The 19344-nt window shown below is 54.3% G+C and overlaps 5 protein-coding genes across 5 annotated transcripts; all 5 read left to right on the top strand.

Annotated features, from left to right (window-relative positions):
* Nucleotides 1-96: 96 nt before the first annotated feature.
* MYCTH_2119446 (glycoside hydrolase family 27 protein) lies at nt 97-1715 on the top strand (the record flags this gene model as incomplete). Its single annotated transcript, XM_003664367.1, has 5 exons — nt 97-154; nt 248-342; nt 408-471; nt 608-1639; nt 1678-1715. 5 exons carry the CDS (start codon nt 97-99, stop codon nt 1713-1715), a joined length of 1287 nt encoding a protein of 428 aa, XP_003664415.1.
* A 2403-nt stretch (nt 1716-4118) lies between these two features.
* On the top strand, nt 4119-5369 carry MYCTH_2307213 (uncharacterized protein). Its single transcript, XM_003664366.1, has one exon. It carries the CDS (start codon nt 4254-4256, stop codon nt 5214-5216), a length of 963 nt encoding a protein of 320 aa, XP_003664414.1. The 5' UTR covers nt 4119-4253; the 3' UTR covers nt 5217-5369.
* A 6696-nt stretch (nt 5370-12065) lies between these two features.
* Nucleotides 12066-14655, top strand: MYCTH_2307212 (uncharacterized protein). Its single transcript, XM_003664365.1, has 2 exons — nt 12066-12585; nt 12730-14655. The coding sequence occupies exons 1-2, from the start codon at nt 12228-12230 to the stop codon at nt 14520-14522; spliced, it is 2151 nt and encodes a 716-aa protein (XP_003664413.1). The 5' UTR covers nt 12066-12227; the 3' UTR covers nt 14523-14655.
* Nucleotides 14656-15491: 836 nt separating this feature from the next.
* MYCTH_2307208 (uncharacterized protein) lies at nt 15492-18244 on the top strand. Its single transcript, XM_003664364.1, has 4 exons — nt 15492-16386; nt 16464-16947; nt 17027-17163; nt 17238-18244. The coding sequence occupies exons 1-4, from the start codon at nt 15953-15955 to the stop codon at nt 17980-17982; spliced, it is 1800 nt and encodes a 599-aa protein (XP_003664412.1). The 5' UTR covers nt 15492-15952; the 3' UTR covers nt 17983-18244.
* Nucleotides 18245-18466: 222 nt separating this feature from the next.
* Nucleotides 18467-19180, top strand: MYCTH_2307205 (uncharacterized protein). The gene has a single exon (XM_003664363.1). The coding sequence runs from the start codon at nt 18853-18855 to the stop codon at nt 19030-19032; it is 180 nt and encodes a 59-aa protein (XP_003664411.1). The 5' UTR covers nt 18467-18852; the 3' UTR covers nt 19033-19180.
* Nucleotides 19181-19344: the final 164 nt, after the last annotated feature.

Genomic DNA, 19344 nt, shown 5'->3' with positions numbered 1-19344 from the left:
TTCAGGCCGAGTCAACTGAACTTCTCCCAACCGTTCTGGAAAATGACGGCGACAACAATAAAATCACTAATGGCCCTTGGGCTCCTGCTCTATGCAATGGGCACCGCAGCTCTAAATGATGGAGTAGGAAAGCTCCCCGCCCTTGGGTTCAACAGTACGTCTGCCTATGACGCTTTCTCTATCGAGTCCCTGCCGCTACCCATCCTGTACACATGTACATACCGACGTTGGTTGACGGGATGAACAGCTTGGAACCTGTACCAGTGTAATTACACTGCCGACGTCTTGCTGGAGCAGGCCCAGGCAATAGTTGATCGCGGCCTTTTGAAGGCCGGATACAATGTGCGTTCGCTGAGAGAACAAGCAGTCGAGGTTATGACTCGAGAGCTAACATGGAGGCTGCTCAGTACTTTATGCTTGATGACTGCTACTCCTTGAAGGAGAGGGACGAGAATGGCAGGATTGTCGAAGGTAACTGACTGAAAGGCGGTTCGTATGGGGCGCTGAGCCTCTTGTTTCACCTCTCTCTTTTCCTTCATGTTTCCCCCCTTCCCTCCACTCGTAAGAGACCTGACACAGGACCTGATCAGTTGATTGACATATTTAGACCCGGAAAAGTTCCCGAATGGCATGAAGAACTTCACCGAGTCGCTGGCCAAGCTGGGCTTCCGGGCGGGCATCTACAGCGACGCGGGCTACCGCACTTGCGGAGGCTATCCGGGCTCGTACGGCAATGAGGCCAAGGACCTCGAGACGTTTGCCGAGTGGGGGTTCGAGTATCTCAAGTACGACAATTGCTACATCCCCTTCGACAACGTGACGCAGGAGAACGTGTACGGGCGGTACGAGCGGATGGCGGAGGCGATCCGGGCGCGGGCCGAGGAGACGGACTCGGCGCCGTTGCAGCTGGCCCTCTGCGAATGGGGGTGGCAGCAGCCGTGGCGGTGGGCGGGGCGGCTGGGCCAGTCGTGGCGGATCGGGGGCGACATCCGGCCGTGGTGGTCGGCGCTGTCGAGCATCATCAACCAGGCGAGCTTCATCGCGGGCGCGACGGGCTTCTACGCGCGCAACGACCTCGACATGCTCGAGGTGGGCAACACGGGCATCGGGACGCCGCCGGGCAACCTCAGCTACGACGAGGCAAAGTCGCACTTCACCGCCTGGGCGCTCCTAAAGTCGCCCCTGCTGATCGGCTCCGATATGGCCTCTGCCTCCCGCGAGACGATGGAGATCCTCGGCAACGAGGACATCCTCCGCATCAACCAGGACCCGCACGTCGGCGAGGCCGTCGCCCCGTTCCGCTGGGGCCACAACGCCGACTACACCTGGGACCCGGACCACCCGGCCGAATACTGGACGGGGAACTCGTCGTACGGCGTCGTCTTCATGGTCCTCAACACTTTCGACGAGCCCCGCCACATGTCCTTCAACCTGACCGAGAGCTGGGCCATCCGGGCCGGGCGGCTCTACTCGGTCTATGACCTGTGGACGCACACCGATAACGGGACGGCCTACCGCAACATCTCGCTCACCCTGCCCCCGCACGGCGTGGCCGCGCTGCTGCTGAACGACGCCGGCCCGGAACCCGAGGCTGCCGAGCCGTACTGCGCCGTGTGGTGGCAGTGCTCGTATCCGAATGGTACGTTGGCTGGTTTTTCTGCTCCTAATAGTAATTAGTCCTAGTCGTCGACGATGACGACGGATGGCACGGCTGAGACTGACAGCATGGCCCAGGCACGTACTACAGTAACTAGGGGACCGGGCGAGCCGAAAAAGAGAGAAAAACGAGAAAGGAAACTGCTTCTTGAGAAGCCCTACCTTTGCGTTAACACAACGACCTAATAATGATTGTATGCTTGATGATAGTTCGGATAGGAGTAATATTGAACAACAAAAGTAGGAGCACAACCCAGAGTGAAGCGTCGACCCTTCCATACCTATCTAGCGCCTGACTTGGGACTCATAGTGCATGTATGGTTCCTAATCAAGGTGATCGCATGTTCCCACCTCCCCACCCAAACGAGCAGTCATGCGGATGTGAGGCCAGCCGGGTGAGGAGGATCGGGTCCCCAAAGAGCCAGGAGTTACCATTGATTTGTTAGAGCGACTGGTTGAGAGTAACGTCGAGGTGCATTGTCCGTTTCGTACAGTGGATGAAGCGAAACCTAGATATTTAAGGTGCGGTAGCTGCACCAGAGCAGCTACGATTGACGAGAGAGAAATGCCTTTGGTGAACGACATAGGTCCTTTGCTTGGGGTAACGTTAATTGATTAGTCGTGGGACAATCAGCCGTTCCCTTCCTCTCCGCCCCTCCTCTTGAAAAAGTAAGCCTTCAATCTCTTCGCGGCAAGTGAAGGCCGAAAGCGATCGGCCAGGTTGGTACTCTTGGAGATGACGCTGCGCCGCGCCATCAAAACCCGGCGAGGAAGGAGCCGAGTTCACATGATGCCATGCCCGCTGTGCTCGCCCCTGTGCAAGGATAGATCGGCGGGCCACCCGTACTCCGTTCTTTTAGAATTATTGAGTGACCACCCGGTGACTATACCACTCAAGGGGATGGGATCACAGGCCACGGCGGCCACCGCTCTTCTCTTCTCTTCGAATTCGCCCCATTCCAGAACCGGACTTTTTGTTTTGTGTGTGTGTGTGTGTGTGTGTGCACGAAACCTTGCGTGCCTACGGAGTACCACAGCAGGAAAGAAGCGCTCCACTCGCGTCGCCGAACCTTCCTCGGCCCGCTTTCCCCGTCCCATGGGAAGTCCCGTCTCCGCAGCTCTCGAATGCCCCCCCGCCTTGGCCCGGCGACATCGGCCAGGTTGCCCTGCCCTGCATTCACGTTTGCTGTAAAACGTCAAATATGCAATCGTGCACCCATCTCTTGCCTGGTATCTCAATTCAAACCCAGATCTGATTAATTAACCATTCTTGCTTTCTTTGTCCCGTTTTCTTCCTCTTTATTGCCTTTTGCACACTTCCAACCGCCTCGCTTTGATTTGAGATAAGCCGGGAGAGGCTGGGACGCACTACTTCGTACGTTACTCCGTTACTCACTGCCTGGCGTAGTTCAATACACTACCTCCGTACTCAAGTAGACTCCAAAATACATGTAGTGTATAATATTTGTTGGGAAAGAGAAGTCGATCTCGAACGTCTTTGCAAGTCCCACGTGGGCTGAGAGGTGGGGTAACTATCACTAAATCGTCTCAACTCACCGCTTGGCCTCCACAACCCTTGTCTCGAACGAAATGGAGTCTGTGCTGACCGCTTGTTTAGCGGGAGCCTCTCAAGTCAGAGATCCGGACGAAACCGGGGAACAGCCATCGCGTTAGGAAAGCGTTTCTGCAAATTTCTGGGTTTCGTTCGCAAGTTCGGGTTCAAGGTCGTACGGATTACTACGTGTAGAGGAGCCCAAAGGGAAGAAGGAGCTTGTGCTCTTCTACTTGTCAACCCCACTCGAGCTAGGTCCATACCCAAGTTGATAATTAGCTCCCCGAGGAAACTAACATACCTACCTTAGCCAAGGAGGGTAAGGCACGACACGTAAGGTACCTTAGGAATGAGGTAGCTAGCTCAGGTTTTTAGTCCTTACTCCATTCCCCATCTTTGACCTTTTTGTTTGTCAACGAATCCATGTGTGGGTGCGGCGGTTTTTATCTGCGGCCGGCCACCCAGATTTAAGCCCTGAAGAGGTTGAGGAGTCGTTACGGAGTCGTCTGCAGCAGTCCGGGATCATCTGCACGAGTCAAAACAGACGGGACCTGCAGGTGAAAGCGTGGTTAGGCCCTCGCTTCCCCCCTCCGAACCTGTGCTACGTGCGAATCGCAGGATGGCTTCGTGGACGCTAATCCCCTCATTGGCGCATCTCGTCGGCTGGGCTGCAGCAGAATCGGTGACAAGCGCCTTGGTAGTTAGACCCCAGCTCGTCTCGCACGATATCCACCCGGCTGTTGACTTCCGATCGGGCGGTTTACCAGGTAGCTGACCGCAACTCTGGAATCTGGTCGGGATCCGGGCGGGCCTTTCAGATGGGGTAACCGCCGATCTGGGTTCTTTTGAGATCTTCTTTTTTCCCCCTTGTTTCCCTTACACCGAGGTTGAAGGCTGCCGAGCCATAATATATTAGGGTTTCGCCTTCCCGCATGCTTCTCGATCGTCTGGTTTCCGTTCCGTTTTCTCGGCTGGCGTTCGAGAGAGTCTCGGCCGAGTCGTGGTCGGTTGTGATGCTCCCAGTTTCGAGCCCCGTCGGAAACCCATGGCTGCCATGTCCCATCACTTGAGTCATCTCGCAGCCATCGACCGCCCAGACTCACGGGTGAGCCTGGCGCGGTCCGACACGACGTACCATAGCTTTCAGGACATCGACCTGCCCGAACCCGAGGCCCCATCTGGTCCAGCCCAGCAGCCGGCCGTTCGCCCGCCATCACCATCACCACCTCCATCACCGGCGGCGGCAGGAGGAGCAGTAGTAGTGTCACACTGCCGCGCGAACGAAGGGCAACCACCAGCCGCCCCGGAAATGCGCCGGAAAGACTCGGGCTACGAGTCGATAGCCCCTCCGGACTCTCCGCCGCTGCCCCTGTGCCCGGAAAGGACCTCTTCCCCGGTCTCCCTGTTCTCTTCCACACGCAGGCGACGCACAAGGCCGCCCCACCACCACCATCGGTCATCGCGATCCGGCCCGGTGTCGCACTCGCACCGGCCCCGTAGCAGCCGCCACTCCGTCTCTTCCCCGTGCAGCTCCCGCTCCCTCTCTTCCCCTCCGCCGTCTCAGCAGCAGCAGCAGCCGGTAACATACTTTTACTTCCCGGACTTCACCCCGTCCGACCCGACCCTGACCGAGTCGGCCGAGCAGCAGCCCGCCGCGGACTCGACTTCCGCGGCCCTGCGGCAGTGCCAGTGCGAGGACCCGGCGTATCCGCCGCAGCCGCCGCAGACGACGCACTACTGGACCAGCGACCGGACGCGGCGGATCGAGTACGCGGCCATCGACGCGGCGAGCAAGGGCGTCCGCGGCTGGGTGATGCGCCACGTCGTGCCCGAGTGCTTCGTCCCGCCGAGCAAGCGCCTGATCGGGTTCGAGGACGACCGGGGCAGCGTGATCCGCTACCGCCTCGAGCTCGAGGCGGACGAGGAGTCCGCCGACGCCGAGAAGTCCGAGTCGGCGAGGGCCAAAGGCTGGTGGAAGGGCTGGTGGTTCGGCTTCCGGCGCCGTTGAGCCTCTCACCGAAGACAAGAGGAACACGCGCGAACTGGGAGGGGAGGTGTAATGGGAGGGGAATATCCCGTTGGCATTTTCTTTTTATCTCTTGGGTACTCGAGAGACTGGTTTTCGCATTTTGCACGGGCGGCGCAATGATTCTAACGGCAGCATTCGGCGGCATCCACGGCGGCATCCACGGCGGTATCTGAAAACAACACATCGGCACCATACACATACGTACCATGGCGCAGGCGTTTTATACCCTTGCTTTTGCAACTATATTTTTTGATGGATTCTCTTCCCCGGAGAAGACTGGAATCTTCACGTGTAAGCAAGGGGGAAAGCTTGCATTTCGATGCTTTGACTGATTACTACGGAAATTTTAATCGGGCTCAAATCGGCCATAAAAGGAAGCCGGTTCATTCGACGCATATTGATTGAGAATGGAGGAGAATCATGAGATTGAGAAAACACATCAAGCGCGCTTGATAATGCGAGACTGCGTGAGGACTGAACAGGGTCATGGTGGGAGGAAGCAGCGAGCATACCAGGATGTGACAATAAAGTTTAAAATAATACTTACACAAATAATTACATTTCCTTTGTAGTTTAATCGTCAACATAATCTACTAATCTATGGGAAAAGATCACCAGTCGGGAAGTCTATCACAGACGACAGATTGAACTTGGTCTTGACCCATTCTCTTGGACGTAGCCGGCCACTTCCCAGTCAATGATCCCTATCGAGTCATTATCGAGGTCACCCGCATGCTTTCAATATGATACCTATCGTTCCAGGTCGTGTTTAACTCACCCATTCAAGTTGTATGTCACAGAGCGCCTCGCCCAATCTTTGTGGACTGCCAAACACGACAGAGAAATGGGTTACACACTCATTAAATCGGATCCTGCACCCAGGTCTTTCAGTGGTGCAACACAGTGGTGTCGTCCGTCCACGTCTATGTGACTCGAGACCTGCAACCCCCTGAACTGCCCTGATGGCGAGAGAGCACTTTGAGCCTTCCAGTTGAATTACCGGCGAAGACAGATAATGAAAATGAGTAGCCATTCCATGCTTGGTTGTGCTCCGCTTCTTAAGCCGTAGCGGAGAACAGATGCAGCCTCTAAGTCGGACCCCCCATATACCGACCACCCCCATTTTCCGACCGCTTAGCAAACCCACACCGCTTCCTTAACCCAACCACTTCAACTTACCACAACTCTACCAATTCCATACTAAACAAGCTCATCTTTTGAATATATATTCGTTAGCTTACAATGGCTTATACTGAGCAGGATTTGCAGGATACGATTATACAATACCAACAGGGTATTTGGTTATAACGAAGTATCTACAAGGAATTCGGTATTCCAAGGACAACTTTCCACGACCGCCTCCGTAGCTCTTAACTACATTTAATTGCTTCCGAACCACGGCAATCTCTTAGCCGGGTATAAGAAGAACGACTTACCAAGTGGGTTTTGATCTAGGCTGCCCTAGGTGTCTTACTAATGTATATATAAATTAGGGAGTTTGCTAGCTATATCCTCTAGGTATAAGGAGTAAGCTATACGATAGTTAGAAAAGGCTAGTTAGCTTAGTTTCTTCGTAGTAATGGTCTAATAGTTAGAAGTGCCTAAACGTGTATAATTTAGTGTAAAGCTCTTGGTTCGTGTACCTAGACTTCATTCCTTGAGTATATCTCTATAATAGGGATATCCCTCCCCCTAGTTATTATCTTTAAGGGCAAAGGTCTTTAATAACAATGGTTTCCTATCGACAAGACGGAACTAAAGGATTAGAGGTTTATAGTAATAGAGATAGGCTAGACTAATCGAACTATTATAGTCAAATGGCTCTAAGAAGTCTTTATTCCTTTTAGCTAGCTAGAGGATAGTTCCTAGTAACGACTTCTAATATTAGATAGCTATAATAGCTATATAACTAACAACTTTATATAACTATATTATAAGAATAATATCTAGTTACTCTTTTTACCTCTATATACCTTCTATATCCTCCAGCCATTAGATCTATTAGTCTTTTCCCCCCTAAAGTACACTTACCAGAAGCTCCTTAATAATATAATATCCTAGGTAGAATCATCTATCTTAGGTAAATAGACAATAATTAGGTATATCGTCAAGGCTTAGAAAGAGGCTATTATAGCCTAGAATATTAAGGTAGGATAGAAGGTATCTAGGTTATAGCTAGTCAATATGGTAAAACCCCTAATGAGTAGACTCCTGTTAGAAAATTCGAACAACCCGACTAATCCTAACGAATAGCTAGCTTCTATATAGACTCTAGAACCTATTTAATACTCCTAGCCTTCGAAAGGAGCCGTTAACCTAATTTTCAGTATACTATAGAGGAAGTTAGACTTGTATAGTTAGCTGACTAACCTGTCTACCAAGACTTAGCACCCCTCTATATATAGGCTCCTATTTAGGAAGGTTAAGAAAGCTTTCGACCAGAAGGACTTTAAGTTAGCTTAGTTACAATAGGAAAACGAAGCTCTGAAGGCACAGTTAGAAGCAGCCTGGCCGTCGAAGAGGAAGAGGGTAATGGTAGATCTAAACGAGCAGTTTGCGATGATTGAATAGATCTACCAGGCCCAGATGGAAGCCGGCCGTATAGAGGACCCTACTGCCGAAGAGAGTGGCTCAGAAAGTGTAGAATCAACGGCTTCCTGTATTGTAGTTGGTTAAACAGGTCTGTAATATATGTGGTTGAAGAAGATGGGTAGTTGTAGGTGCCAAGGTTTGCCAAGCAGTCGGAAAATGGGGGTGGTCGGTATATGGGGGGTCCGACTTAACATCCCTACGGCTGCCTTGCGACTTGCTCTGCCTCAATTTTCTCCAAATTTGCCCCCCCCCCCCCCCCCCCCAACCCGCTATCCCTCGCTTTTTCCGTCAATTCCACATCCATCTCAGATACCTGTAATTAGGTCTTTCCCGCTTTTTTTCTTGTTTGCTGAAGCAACAGTGTAATTAGACATTCCCGCGGGCTGATACTGACTCTACAAGGGTTGGGTGCTGACTTCACCAAAGTAATTAATTATGCCCGTGTTTCGAGCTGCATTCTCGGTTTCTGTAATAAGCCTCTAAGGACAAGATATCAAAGTTTCCACTCTATTTCAAGTCCAATCTCGAGTACTGCGGCGAATTGCCTTGCCGTCACCCTCAAATCTACCGTTTCGTTCCTCCCACTATCCTAGATCATCCTCGTCATACCACACCGGACAAGAGGAACTTTCCCGTGTGTCACCCTAGAGTTGACTTGATGTATAGCGGCGAGCGAAGAGGCGCGGGCCTTAAGTGGAAGTGCTCTCAGTTCGCGATGAACCTGGGCGTTTAATTACGTATTATATCCGCGTTCGTACCACGCTTATTTCTCCTGCCAGGGAAGTATTCCGTTCTTTCTGGCTTTCCCGCGCTTTAGAAAGCTTTTCTTGCTCCATATTTGTTACAAACCATGCTTCTTAACAGAATCACTGGTTCTGGCGTCTGATCTGACCAACTCCAGCAAAACATCGCAACATTCGGCATCTCAAAAGCAAGGCTCCATTTTGCTAATTAATTAGTTGACCTGCAGATTTCATCCTATTAGTATTGAATCGTCTTTCTTCTCCTCCTCCTCTTTGTTTCGTTCTTTTTTTTTTCCTTTCCTTTAATTTCTTTCTTTCTTTTATCTTCATTTTCTTCCTTGCAATGCTAATGGTGATTCTTTTCTCGCACTCTACGTGAACCCACAATGAACTGCAAGATGAGGTAACTCTTGAATTTCTATTCTTCGGGAGCACTACAACTTACCACGGGGTATGTTCCTTTGGGGAATAAAAAAATATTCAGCCCCAGAGACTCGCTCAGGAAACATACCTTCGAATGACATTGCCGAATGTCCGTCCCCGTTCCTTTCGTCGCTAGCACCACCGCCTTTGCCGCTGCCAGCACAACGATAGCAACAGCGATGCCGTGCTCCCTCGCCAGCGCTTGCTCGACAACCTTGCGCGGGAAAGCTTCTCCCTCCCCGGCCACAATGCAAGCGTCGAATTGAATGCTGCACCCTGCTAACGTTGCCCACCCACGGGCTCCCCTCGCCACCCATCGTCTCCCAAGCCATACTCTGTGCGTTCCCCGTACGCTACCTCTCGGGCGCGGCGCCCGCTCAGAGCCAGATCAATGGCTGCCTGTGATGTCGATGCGCCCGAGAGAGGGAGAACTGGATCCGGTGGGTATAGTGTACTGTCCGAGCATTCGTCCCGTACAGCAACGACAGCAGTAACAAGAACAACAGCAATAATAATAATACTCCCCCTTTCAAATGACGGCGGCAACGGGCTTGGCCGCTTGACAGGAGTGACCCGGCGGCCGGAGAGGCCAGGCAGCGGCGCGTGCCTCACCGGGGAGGAACGAAAACAAGGTTACGCACGATAAGGACGGGGGCCAAGAGCACGTGGGTTAACTGCCGGCACCGTACCAAAGTGTGCCAGCTGTGCGCTGTACAGGGGACCCGCGCTGCCAAGCTGCTGATCCGGGCGGTCAGCGGGGTGCAAGTGTCTCCCGGGTTGGCTCGTCAACTGGGTGCCCTGGGAGTGCGCCGCATATGGGCGAGTGCGGGCGAGTGCGCCGCGGAACCCGGCTACAATCGCGCTGCCGGAAAGAGAGGGTAGCTGGGCTGAGGGCTGCGAGATGAAGAGGGCAGGAGAGGGTATGCCACTTGACGATGGCGCTAGCGGTAGGAGAATTGAGAATTCACGGAGGACGAGGCGGTGCTGCATTACCGGTGCCGCAGGCCGCCACCCCTGGGCGAGAACGGATGTGGGTGGGTGGGGGGGTTATCGCGAGGATAGTGCCTATGCTTGCATGGGATACTGCTGGAGCCTTTGGACAAGGGCAAGCCGAGCGAGTCGACCAGCACTGACAGAAGACCGTTTCGAGCCAAGGTTCCCGGTCTGGCTCAGCACCAAGCCCGGTTGGTCTCAATCTGTGACGGTCAAACCAATGCCTCTTGGTTTCCACCTAGAAGTGTAATCCACAGATGCAATTAGGGACATAGGGGCAGTTAGGCAATTAGACTCTGAACTATGTTATTCCTTGGAAGTCCTTTCTTGGTTTCAATTCAGTCTCTACCTTTGTTTCTTTCCCACCTTTCGAATTTTCACGTTCTTCTGTACCTGGTCCCTTTGTTTGCGTAGGTAGTCATTGTTTCAATTTCCAGAGGAATTAAAACGGCTCAGCAACCGAGCAGCCGAGCAGACAGCGTGTTGTAGGACTTTTACATGAGCTGGTTACACTGCTAACAACGCGATGAACTAGTGAAAAAAAAAAGGATTTGAGAAAAGAGAGGGAGGGAGAAGGGGAGAAGAGAGATATGGAATGACCTCTTAAACTAGAGCTACCTACCTGATCAGATGTCTGAGCGAATGCCATGTCGTCTGAAGTAGTCCGTACACCTGCAAAGCAGAACCATGCAATAATATCGTGGATGCGGAGACCGTAACATAATCGAAATGATAGCAGAAGATCACTGTTTGGTATAGTAGCAATAACGAGTTGTTGGCTGATGCCTCTCTTTGATCCCTAAGTGCTGCTTTGCTGCGTAGAAGCCTGACGAGGAAGCACACGGGATTGGTTTGCGACAATCGGGGCCTCCGACCTGAGTTGGACCGGCCCGGGGCGCTGCTAGCGTCCGCCGGTCCTCCCCCGCAACCGATTTGGATGCTGCGGAAGCCCGACAGGGGTCAGAAGCTTGACTGGGCAAAAGGCAGGCCTCATTGCGTCAGAGCGGCGAACTTCGTGTGAGCGGGAGAAGGTCAGACAAACGGATCTCTTGAAAATGCGTATGGAAAGATAATGAGTTCGAAAACGTCGAGCGTTGTCATAAGGCCCATTTGGTAAGACTCAACACTGAAATTTTGCCGATTTGATGAACTGATTGATAGGTAGGCAATACCATGGGGACGAGGAGATTGTGGTTCGTGGTTTGGATGCCGTCGGCACGAGATTGAAGCGGAGGAATCACCCGTCCATACCCGTTCCGTATAGATCACGGAAGGTACAGTACGCGCCAACACACTAGCTCACGGAGTCTACTAAAAAAACACCAAGATACCTAGGGAGAGTGTAGAAACTTTGTCTCCATGTAAAGTCTCGGTGACGTGCGGACCGCCACCCTGCGTGCCAGAGTATCGAAGGCCTGGCACTATACAGAAAAAAAGCATTCGGGCCAAATGAGGAGCAATCTCCAAGTACATCGTACTTTCACGCCTAGTGCCTGTCTGCACTGAGTGTACTCCCTCCGTAGAACGGTGATTTCATTGAGACAATACCATGTTGTAGCTCATTGGTTGCGACCTTCCAGTAGTTGTCTCCGTCCTCAATAAGTAGGTCACCGGCCAGCAATTGAGGAGCCTTTGAAGTTGCGGAGCTTCCAATGGTTTGCTCTGTGGTTTGGCTAGGCAGCTCGGCGCACAGACCAGATGCCCAACCCCACAGACTCTGTGGCCAATCACAAACCGACGCTATTTTTTTCCTCGGCGGGGAGGAGTCAAAATTTTGGCCTCATTGCCCACTGACTGGCAGGCCAATTCGGGACCCAGAACCAAATCTGAGCTTCCACTCGGTTCCTGGCCTCGCTGCGCTCGACTCGCCCGCAAGTTCGGCTTTGCTGGCGTCAGACATAAACCTTGGGCCTGAGCGGAACGCACGCCGCCCGCAGACCTCTCGCTTGCTGCTGCCAACCTGCAGCAACCAGACAAGTAGTTATTTTCCCTGGCGCCTTGCGACTGCAGCCGAATTGTTCCTCGCTAATCCGATGTCAGAGAAGAGAGAGACGTGCGGTCGCACAGGTCAAAGTTCTGCGAAGGTTGCCAAGTGACCGAGCATTCAGCTTCCACCTCACCACCTCCAAAATCCCCCGGCTTCTGTTTCCGCCGTCTTGCGCCTCTCCTTTCCCGCTGCCGCTCTTTCATTACAGCAAAACTTCCGCCTGATAGTCTTCCGGCAACCTTTCGCCGCAACATGGCGCCCGTCAACGGAATCGCGGGCAAGCCCGCCAAGACAGCCGCTCGAGCTTCCAGCCGACCCATCGTCCCGGTTCTGCCCCTCAACTACCCTCAACGCCCTGCCAACAAGCCATCGCCTGCGCCGACTGTCGCATCGTCGTCTCCAAGTAAGGTGCCGAACGGCATTCGGCCGATCGAAGAGAAGTCAACTTCGGATGTGTCGAAACAGGCTCAAGAACAGCCGAACGGAACCTCGACCGAGCCGCTCGGCTCCGCAAACGAGGCTGCTGCCACAACGCCTGCCGCTGCCCCTACCCAAGACGGTGTGAAGGCGGAGCCGACCAGGGTCGCCGCGTCGGATGAGCATGACAAAGGTATGCCGGTAGCTCGCAATGTTGAACCCCGCGTTCCTCTGCTTCCACCCCACCATCTTGCCCCTCGGCTTCCCCGTTCGCTTCATCCGGCCCCAGCTCCGGCACTCGCGGGTGAAGGATGCCAGCTGACGGACGCGATTGCAGACACACCGACAATGTCGTCCACGGTTCCCGCTCGCCGAAACCAATCACCTACCCGCCATAGACCTCCCGGAACCACCAACCCCGCCGCCGAGCCCAGTGGCACATCCGGCCCCGTCCCCGAAGGCCCCATCATGGCCCCACATCCCGCGTTTCTGAACCGGCCGGCTTTCCATCAGCCTCATTCGAGCAACGGAAGCTTGGCCTTTAATGGGTTCCACGACTCTAACACATCCTCGCCTGCTCCTCGTCCAGGCGGCGGCGGAGGTTTCGCCCCCCCGCCGGGCTTGGTCCCCTATCCGCCGCCCCCCATGGACGGATATGGGCGGCCCTTGCTCGTTTCTCCAGCGGTCGACGGTTTCCCTCCGAATCCCGTCAGTCATGCTGGACCGGCCACCCCCCACAGCTTCCACGGGTCGCAATCGTCAGCGCAGGCGGAGGAGCATGCATTTGGCCACTACCCTGCCATCAACGGTACTCCCGGGCGGCCTCCCGCCTCGGCTGGGCAGGGCGCCATGCCACCCCTCGGAATGAACCACGCGATGAATGGCACTGGACACCCTGCCACAGGTTCGATCTCGACCTTCCAGAGTATTCGTGACCAAGAGGAGGCCTTGTCTTTCCTTAGACATGGCATCTCGGACAACACCTTCAACGACTGCGTTCTCGAGGTTCGCTTTCCTGATAGCCCAGAGTTCCAGGACCATCCCGGTTACCGGCATCTGCACCGTGTGCTCAGAACACACGGCCACCGTTTTGTCCTCTCCCGCAGCCCGGTGCTTGCCAGCGTGATGAAAGCCCAGGGCACCGCGCCGGGCGGCATCATTTTCCTCGAGGCCAACGATGAGTACATGAGATCCGATATCTTCTGGTACTCCCTCCGCACTCTCTACGGCTGGAGTCTTGCCGATGGCATTCTACCCACCGAACTCCACCTTCGAGATGCCAAAGATGACTTGAAAACCGCGCTCGGTTACGTTGCCACAGCCCGGTATCTGCAGCTGCCGTGGGTGCACTCTGTTGCCGTCCACCGTGCTAGTCGCCTTGTTTACTGGAACACGATTGAGTTGGCAGTCAAGTTCGTCTCACAGATCGGGATCGTATCTCCCCAAAACGACGGCTTTGGGGTCTCAGAGCTTCTGGAGCAAGTCCTCTCTTTCATCGTCCACAACTTCCCGACCGATTTCACTCTCGACGTGAGCGCTAGCGACTACGGTTTTGCTCGCTTCCCTCCCTCGAGCCCCACACCGCGCAACCCGAACGCACCCCCGATCGCGAATGGTACCTCTGGTGGGCTCCATAGCCGCCAGTCTTCCACAACCCAAGCCCAAATGCCCCGGAACCCGCGCGTTTCCTCCAACCTGCGCTTATCCCAGATCAAGTTTGGAGATATCTCTCCCTCCAAGAACGGGAAGTCTTCGCGCGCTTTGACCCCGAACGACACCCTCTTCTCGCGGATCGTGCTCAACTTACCGTTTGAGCTTCTGAAGCAAGTCTTAGAACACCCCCACTTGGGAAAGCTGTCCGGAGAGCTCAGCCCTGCGTCTCGGCAGTCCATGATCACTGACATCATCGCCGAGCGCGAATCGCGCCGGCACCGAGCCCTTGAGAGTGCGGACCCTCAACTCCGCGTCTATCAAGAGCGTGTCGAGAACGCGACAGGGCCTCTGGTGGTAGGAAGTATGGAAGATTTCTGGGTCAATAACATGGGTTTCAAGGAAGAGGTGTTCCCCGGCGACCTCCCATACCTTGTCCATACCTGGTCGCAACCCACTTCCTCCAACGTCAGCACCTGAGCGTCTTGCTCTTTCGGCGTGAAGCCGGCCAGATTTCACGACTTGATGACCTTCGGACGTTTGGGTTGGGCGGTTTGCATGGTTTGCCATTCGCATCAGTATTCTCCGGCTCATGGGCTTCTGTCCTTGCTGCTCTGTCGGCCGATACGCATTTTTTATTCCCTTAGTCTTGCTTGGCATTATCTGCATTGCGCCTGGAGTCTCACGGTTACATAAAAAAATGTCTGCCCTCGACTAATGGGTAGGCTAGAGGGGATGGAGGTGTGCTACAATTGGGTTTCTTGGTTTTTTTTTTTTTCTATTCGAGCTCTTTCATTTCTCTTTCCGCGAGGCGACTGAGGCCAAACCAAGGCTTTTTTGAGTCGCCGTCTCGAGGCCTCTGTGGGATGATGTATTAGCACTGGCTTATGGGTCTGTTGGAGCGGGTGTGCTCGCTTCCATTGGGTTGGTTTTAGAGCCACCAGGTTCTCGGACCAGTCGGTCTTTACGGGCTTGCATTTTGGGGTCTTTACTGGGCACATAACCCTCGTCAACAAGGGTCCAAGGAGAGCAGCACTTTCGGCTTTCAAGGGGGTTCTGGTTGCAGGTATCTGGGGTTGGGTTAGGAAAAAGAGGAGTTGAACTTGATAGAATCTTGTCGAGGGTTGCAGTACGGCGGGGATCGGGGTGAGGCACCGGTTACAGCTATACCACACTGGGGAAAACAGTATGTCATTGCCAAAATGTTTGGAGTACGAAACTTCAAGGGGGCGAGAAAATGGTAACGTTTCCTGAAGGCATTGTCTCCTGGTGTCGACTCAATCACGTTGATGATCTTACGATAAATGTACTACTTGTTCAAAGTGCTGGCCCGTCCACTACGCAGTAGTGGCGTGCTTGTCGTCCAACAAACAACAAGGTTAGTTTGCGAGGCCGCAACGGTGGACTCTACTCCGTTCTCCGTACATTCCTCCCGCATGGAACTACGCGGTATGGAAGGTACCGAACACAAGTCGTGGGGTGGTGGGGAAACTCCAGGTCTTGGCTGAGCTCAAAGCCGAGGCACTGCACATGAACGCAATCAAGTCGCTTCAATGCATGACATGTTCCCTGCACCTGCACCGAGACCCTGCAACATTCGATTCTTTCCCCCTTTCTGCATTTCAACAATCGCCGCGGGAAGAAGACAAACCCAAAAACCCGCGCGTGTCCGTCTACAGCAGAGCTCGTAATTCGCCGAATCACGCGATTTGACGCGTGTCTGACTGCTAACCTCGCTGGGCATTTATGCAAGCCACCACGAGTCAACCTGCCCGGGGGGGTAATCAGACTCTCCACCATCCTTCCTTCGCCTTGGAAGGAGTTGTACTCGTCATCCAAAGCGATTGAACATCGCACCTCGCGGCTTCTCGTACTCTCACATCGGTAACCATACGCACGCACAAGGCAAGATGGCTTCGAGGGCCGGGCCGCCGAGTTCGAAAAGCCCAGGTCCTAGTGGCGCTCCATCAGCGAGGACGGCACGATCCACCACAGATCCCATCCTCCGCAACGCCCTGCGCTACACCATATCAGCCCGCGAGTATGCGACTCTTCACAAGTACGTGATCTCGCGATCGCGAGCGCTCAAAAGGCGCGCCCCGACGGTGGACACGGTGCAGAGGACCATGGAGGGCACTCGAGGGCGCACGCAGTCGTTGAGTAAGGATAGGAAGAGCACGGGAAAGGGAAAGGATGACGAAGATGGGTCGACGGTCCCCGTCCGCGGTGCGGACGACTACAATGCGCGCGCGGTCAGGCACTCGATCCGTGTCTTCGTCGCGACGGGCGCGCTGATGAAGTTGTGGGGAGTCGTATCGGCGAGAGTGATGGGGAAGAAGAAAGAGTACGCCAAGGCCTTGCCGAGCCCCTCCGATTCTCGCGGAGGTTGTTGAGCAGACAAGCTGACAGTTATCTTTCCAGGACCGCGTCGGCAAGCAGCAAGAAGCAGCCGCTGCACAAGTCGCCAACGCTGCGGCTCTCGCTCTCCCTCAGCACGATCCTGCTGATGTATCGCATCCTATTCCGCTTCTTCAACCGCCTGCGCGCCCACCTCCTCGACCCATCAGCCGCGCCTTTCCGGTTGCGCAATCCCAAGATCGCCGGCACTCTGACATCTCCTTACGCACCGGCCGTGGGCGCATCCCTGGCGGGGTTGGCGCTGGGCGTGTACCCCAACCGGCAGTTGCGGGTGACGGTTGCCTTGTACATGATGTTCCGGGCGCTCGAGTTTGGGTGGAACTGCGCCGAGGACAACGGCATGGTGTGGGGGCGGGAGAGGGGTGTCAACGGCAAGCCGGACCGGAACAGGCCGCGGCCGTCATGGTGGGGAAGCTGGATGCTCCAGCCGTTTGCGTTCGGGCAGTTGCTGCATGCGCTGGTGTTTGATCGAGACTGCTTTCCTTCGGTGAGTGATGAAATCTTCTTTCCTTTTCGTGAGCAAAGGAAGAGCCGCCGCTGACTGAAAGGGGTTCCTCTTCATGCAGTTTTGGAGCAATGCTATCCTCAAGAACTCCACGGCATACCTCCACCCTAGGCCGGAGGATTACCCATCCGGTCTCAAGTGGCCTAACGCTGGCGAAATCGTCGATAGTCTCGCCCAGATGGCGCGGCTGAACTGGCCGTAAGTCTCAACCTTCTCTTCCACGCTCAAGCCCAACCAAAATGCTGAAGACTGACCATCATGCTTCGCCCCAGAGCTTTCATTTCCCCAACTCTCTTCCCTCTCAAGGAGGACATTCTCCCGTTCTCGCTGGAGACAATCTCTCCCATCACATCCGGCGCGCACCCCTTGATCACCTCTCTCTCCTGCGCGACGCTCCACCCATCAGACCCCTCGTGCAGCCGAACGTTTCTCACCTTTTGGCTGCGCTCCTTTCCCTCCCTGACTCGGCTGCTCTTGGTCGTCTACTCGGCCCTGTTACTCCCGCGCCTGTCGGCGCTGTACCACTTCCCTCTGTCGACGTTGCACCAGCTGGTCTCGAGCGCGCTGCGTATGGCCGGGTTCCTGACGGGCGCGCTGGCCACTGCCTGGTCATCGATATGCTTCTTCCAGGCGTGGCTGCCGCGCACGTTCCTGCCGACGCAGCGCTTCTTTGTCGGCGGCTTCGTGGCCGGGTTCTGGGCACTGCTGCAGCACGGGCGGAGGGGCAGCCGCGGGCTGTTCCTCGCGAGCGCAAAGGCGAGCGTCGAGAGCCTGTGGAAAGTCGGGGTCAAGAGGCGGTGGTGGAGGGCCATGAAGGGCGGGGACGTTTGGGTGTTCGTGGCGGCGCTGATGTTGACGGGCGTCGTGTACGAGAGAGACGCCAGGGCGGTCAAGGAGGCGCCCTGGCGCAAGGGGATCAGCTGGGTCCGCGGCGAGGGGTGGAAGGACTGGGGGATGGAGGAGGACGACGAGGACGAGGACCGGGAGGAGGCCGAGGCATTGGTAAAGGAGGATTAAATGAGTCGGGGAGTGGGGCGTTGTTAAAGGCTCCAAGGAGCGCGTAGTGATGGGTAATGACCGCAGGGCTTGTGTGCGAGGAGGAACGCCATAATGAAACATCATGATTAGCATTACGGAGTAATTCCTCCTTCACGAATTAGAAAAGTCTTACAGATGGTCGGTTTGGGCCTCTACGCAGGTTCATTCAATATGAGGGGGTACATCATCGGATCAAGCGTGAACTTCCACACTTCGAGGTGCACTATGTGAAACAACACAAGGGAGCGCACTTTGCAATGAGGGTTGCAGGGCCTAGCGGCACCATGGCGCCTTCGGTCGACTTGTTTCTTGATGGCTTCTCATTTTTGTTGGTTATTGCGCATGCGGCAAGGTTCAGGTCGGCGCTTTGATGTCATTGAGCATACCGTCCTCTTCTTTTCGTTTTTTTCGCGTTTCTCATTTTTGTTCTCTTCTTTTTTCCCTTCTTCTACGTTTGTGAATCATCTGCAACCAAGGTTACGGTAAAGTTCAAAGTCATTCAAACCAGCGGCAACTTCAAGATGGAAGCGTGCTTTTGAAACTGCAAGGAAATCGCAAGGGTTATCGCATTGAGAACTAACCCCCTGCAACATTAGACCGATTACGCTGGCGAATGGAGGAGTACGACCTTGACAATCACTTGGTCCATCCTTGGGTCGTTCAGTTGGCCGCTTGCTGTACGAAATCCAGCAAGCAACTTAACTGGATAAGAGCTTTTAATGCGTTCGGCCTCGCATGTCACAGACACTGGCCGCTCAAGTTCTCATTTCAAATGGAGAATGAAAAAGCGATCATCCAATATATAATCAGTACCAGAACGTCGGCTAGGATTCAACGGCGCGTTCCGTCATGGAAGAATGGTACCGGTTCCAGACGCAGTTTTCACCTTTCCTGAAGTTGCCATCGCCCGGAATCGGTGTTCATACGGGTATAGAATATGGGAGGGGCCTTGTTAAGGACCTGAACAGCAGAGTCTCCGATAAGAAACCTGCTCAAGACGAGGCGGTCGAAAAGGATGTGGCGGCATAGGATGGATGTTGATGTGGTGAGGGCTTTGGTACCAAAATTGTAGAAGGAACAGAATCTAGCCCAGGACTCCGCCAGGACATGAGCCGACCCTTCCCCCATTTCTTTCCCTCCTGAAGTTATGAGCCTTTGTCTCAATATCCTATCAGGTTGCGCCCGAGGATCTGATAGAGTGTAAATTACTCGACACTGGAAGGCCGTATTCAGGTAATTATTAACTGTAGTTTATCTCTGGGGTCTTGAGGGTATGGATGGTGTGCATGGTATCTGTCCTCCCGCAGAACTCGTGGTGAGAGATCAGTTGTGATACGGAAC

Source organism: Thermothelomyces thermophilus, chromosome 4, assembly GCF_000226095.1.
Source record: "Thermothelomyces thermophilus ATCC 42464 chromosome 4, complete sequence".
NCBI lineage: Eukaryota > Fungi > Ascomycota > Sordariomycetes > Sordariales > Chaetomiaceae > Thermothelomyces > Thermothelomyces thermophilus.
Note: the sequence above shows the minus strand (reverse complement) of the source record. Positions and strands in the feature narration are given on the sequence as shown.

Coding starts and splice junctions, on each gene's coding strand:
- MYCTH_2307213 (XM_003664366.1), top strand. CDS start 4,254: ATGGCTGCCATGTCCCATCACTTGAGTCATCTCGCAGCCATCGACCGC.
- MYCTH_2307212 (XM_003664365.1), top strand. CDS start 12,228: ATGGCGCCCGTCAACGGAATCGCGGGCAAGCCCGCCAAGACAGCCGCT. Junction 12,586..12,729: donor GTCGGATGAGCATGACAAAG/GTATGCCGGTAG, acceptor ACGCGATTGCAG/ACACACCGACAATGTCGTCC.
- MYCTH_2307208 (XM_003664364.1), top strand. CDS start 15,953: ATGGCTTCGAGGGCCGGGCCGCCGAGTTCGAAAAGCCCAGGTCCTAGT. Junction 16,387..16,463: donor GTGATGGGGAAGAAGAAAGA/GTACGCCAAGGC, acceptor TTATCTTTCCAG/GACCGCGTCGGCAAGCAGCA. Junction 17,164..17,237: donor ATGGCGCGGCTGAACTGGCC/GTAAGTCTCAAC, acceptor GCTTCGCCCCAG/AGCTTTCATTTCCCCAACTC.
- MYCTH_2307205 (XM_003664363.1), top strand. CDS start 18,853: ATGGAAGAATGGTACCGGTTCCAGACGCAGTTTTCACCTTTCCTGAAG.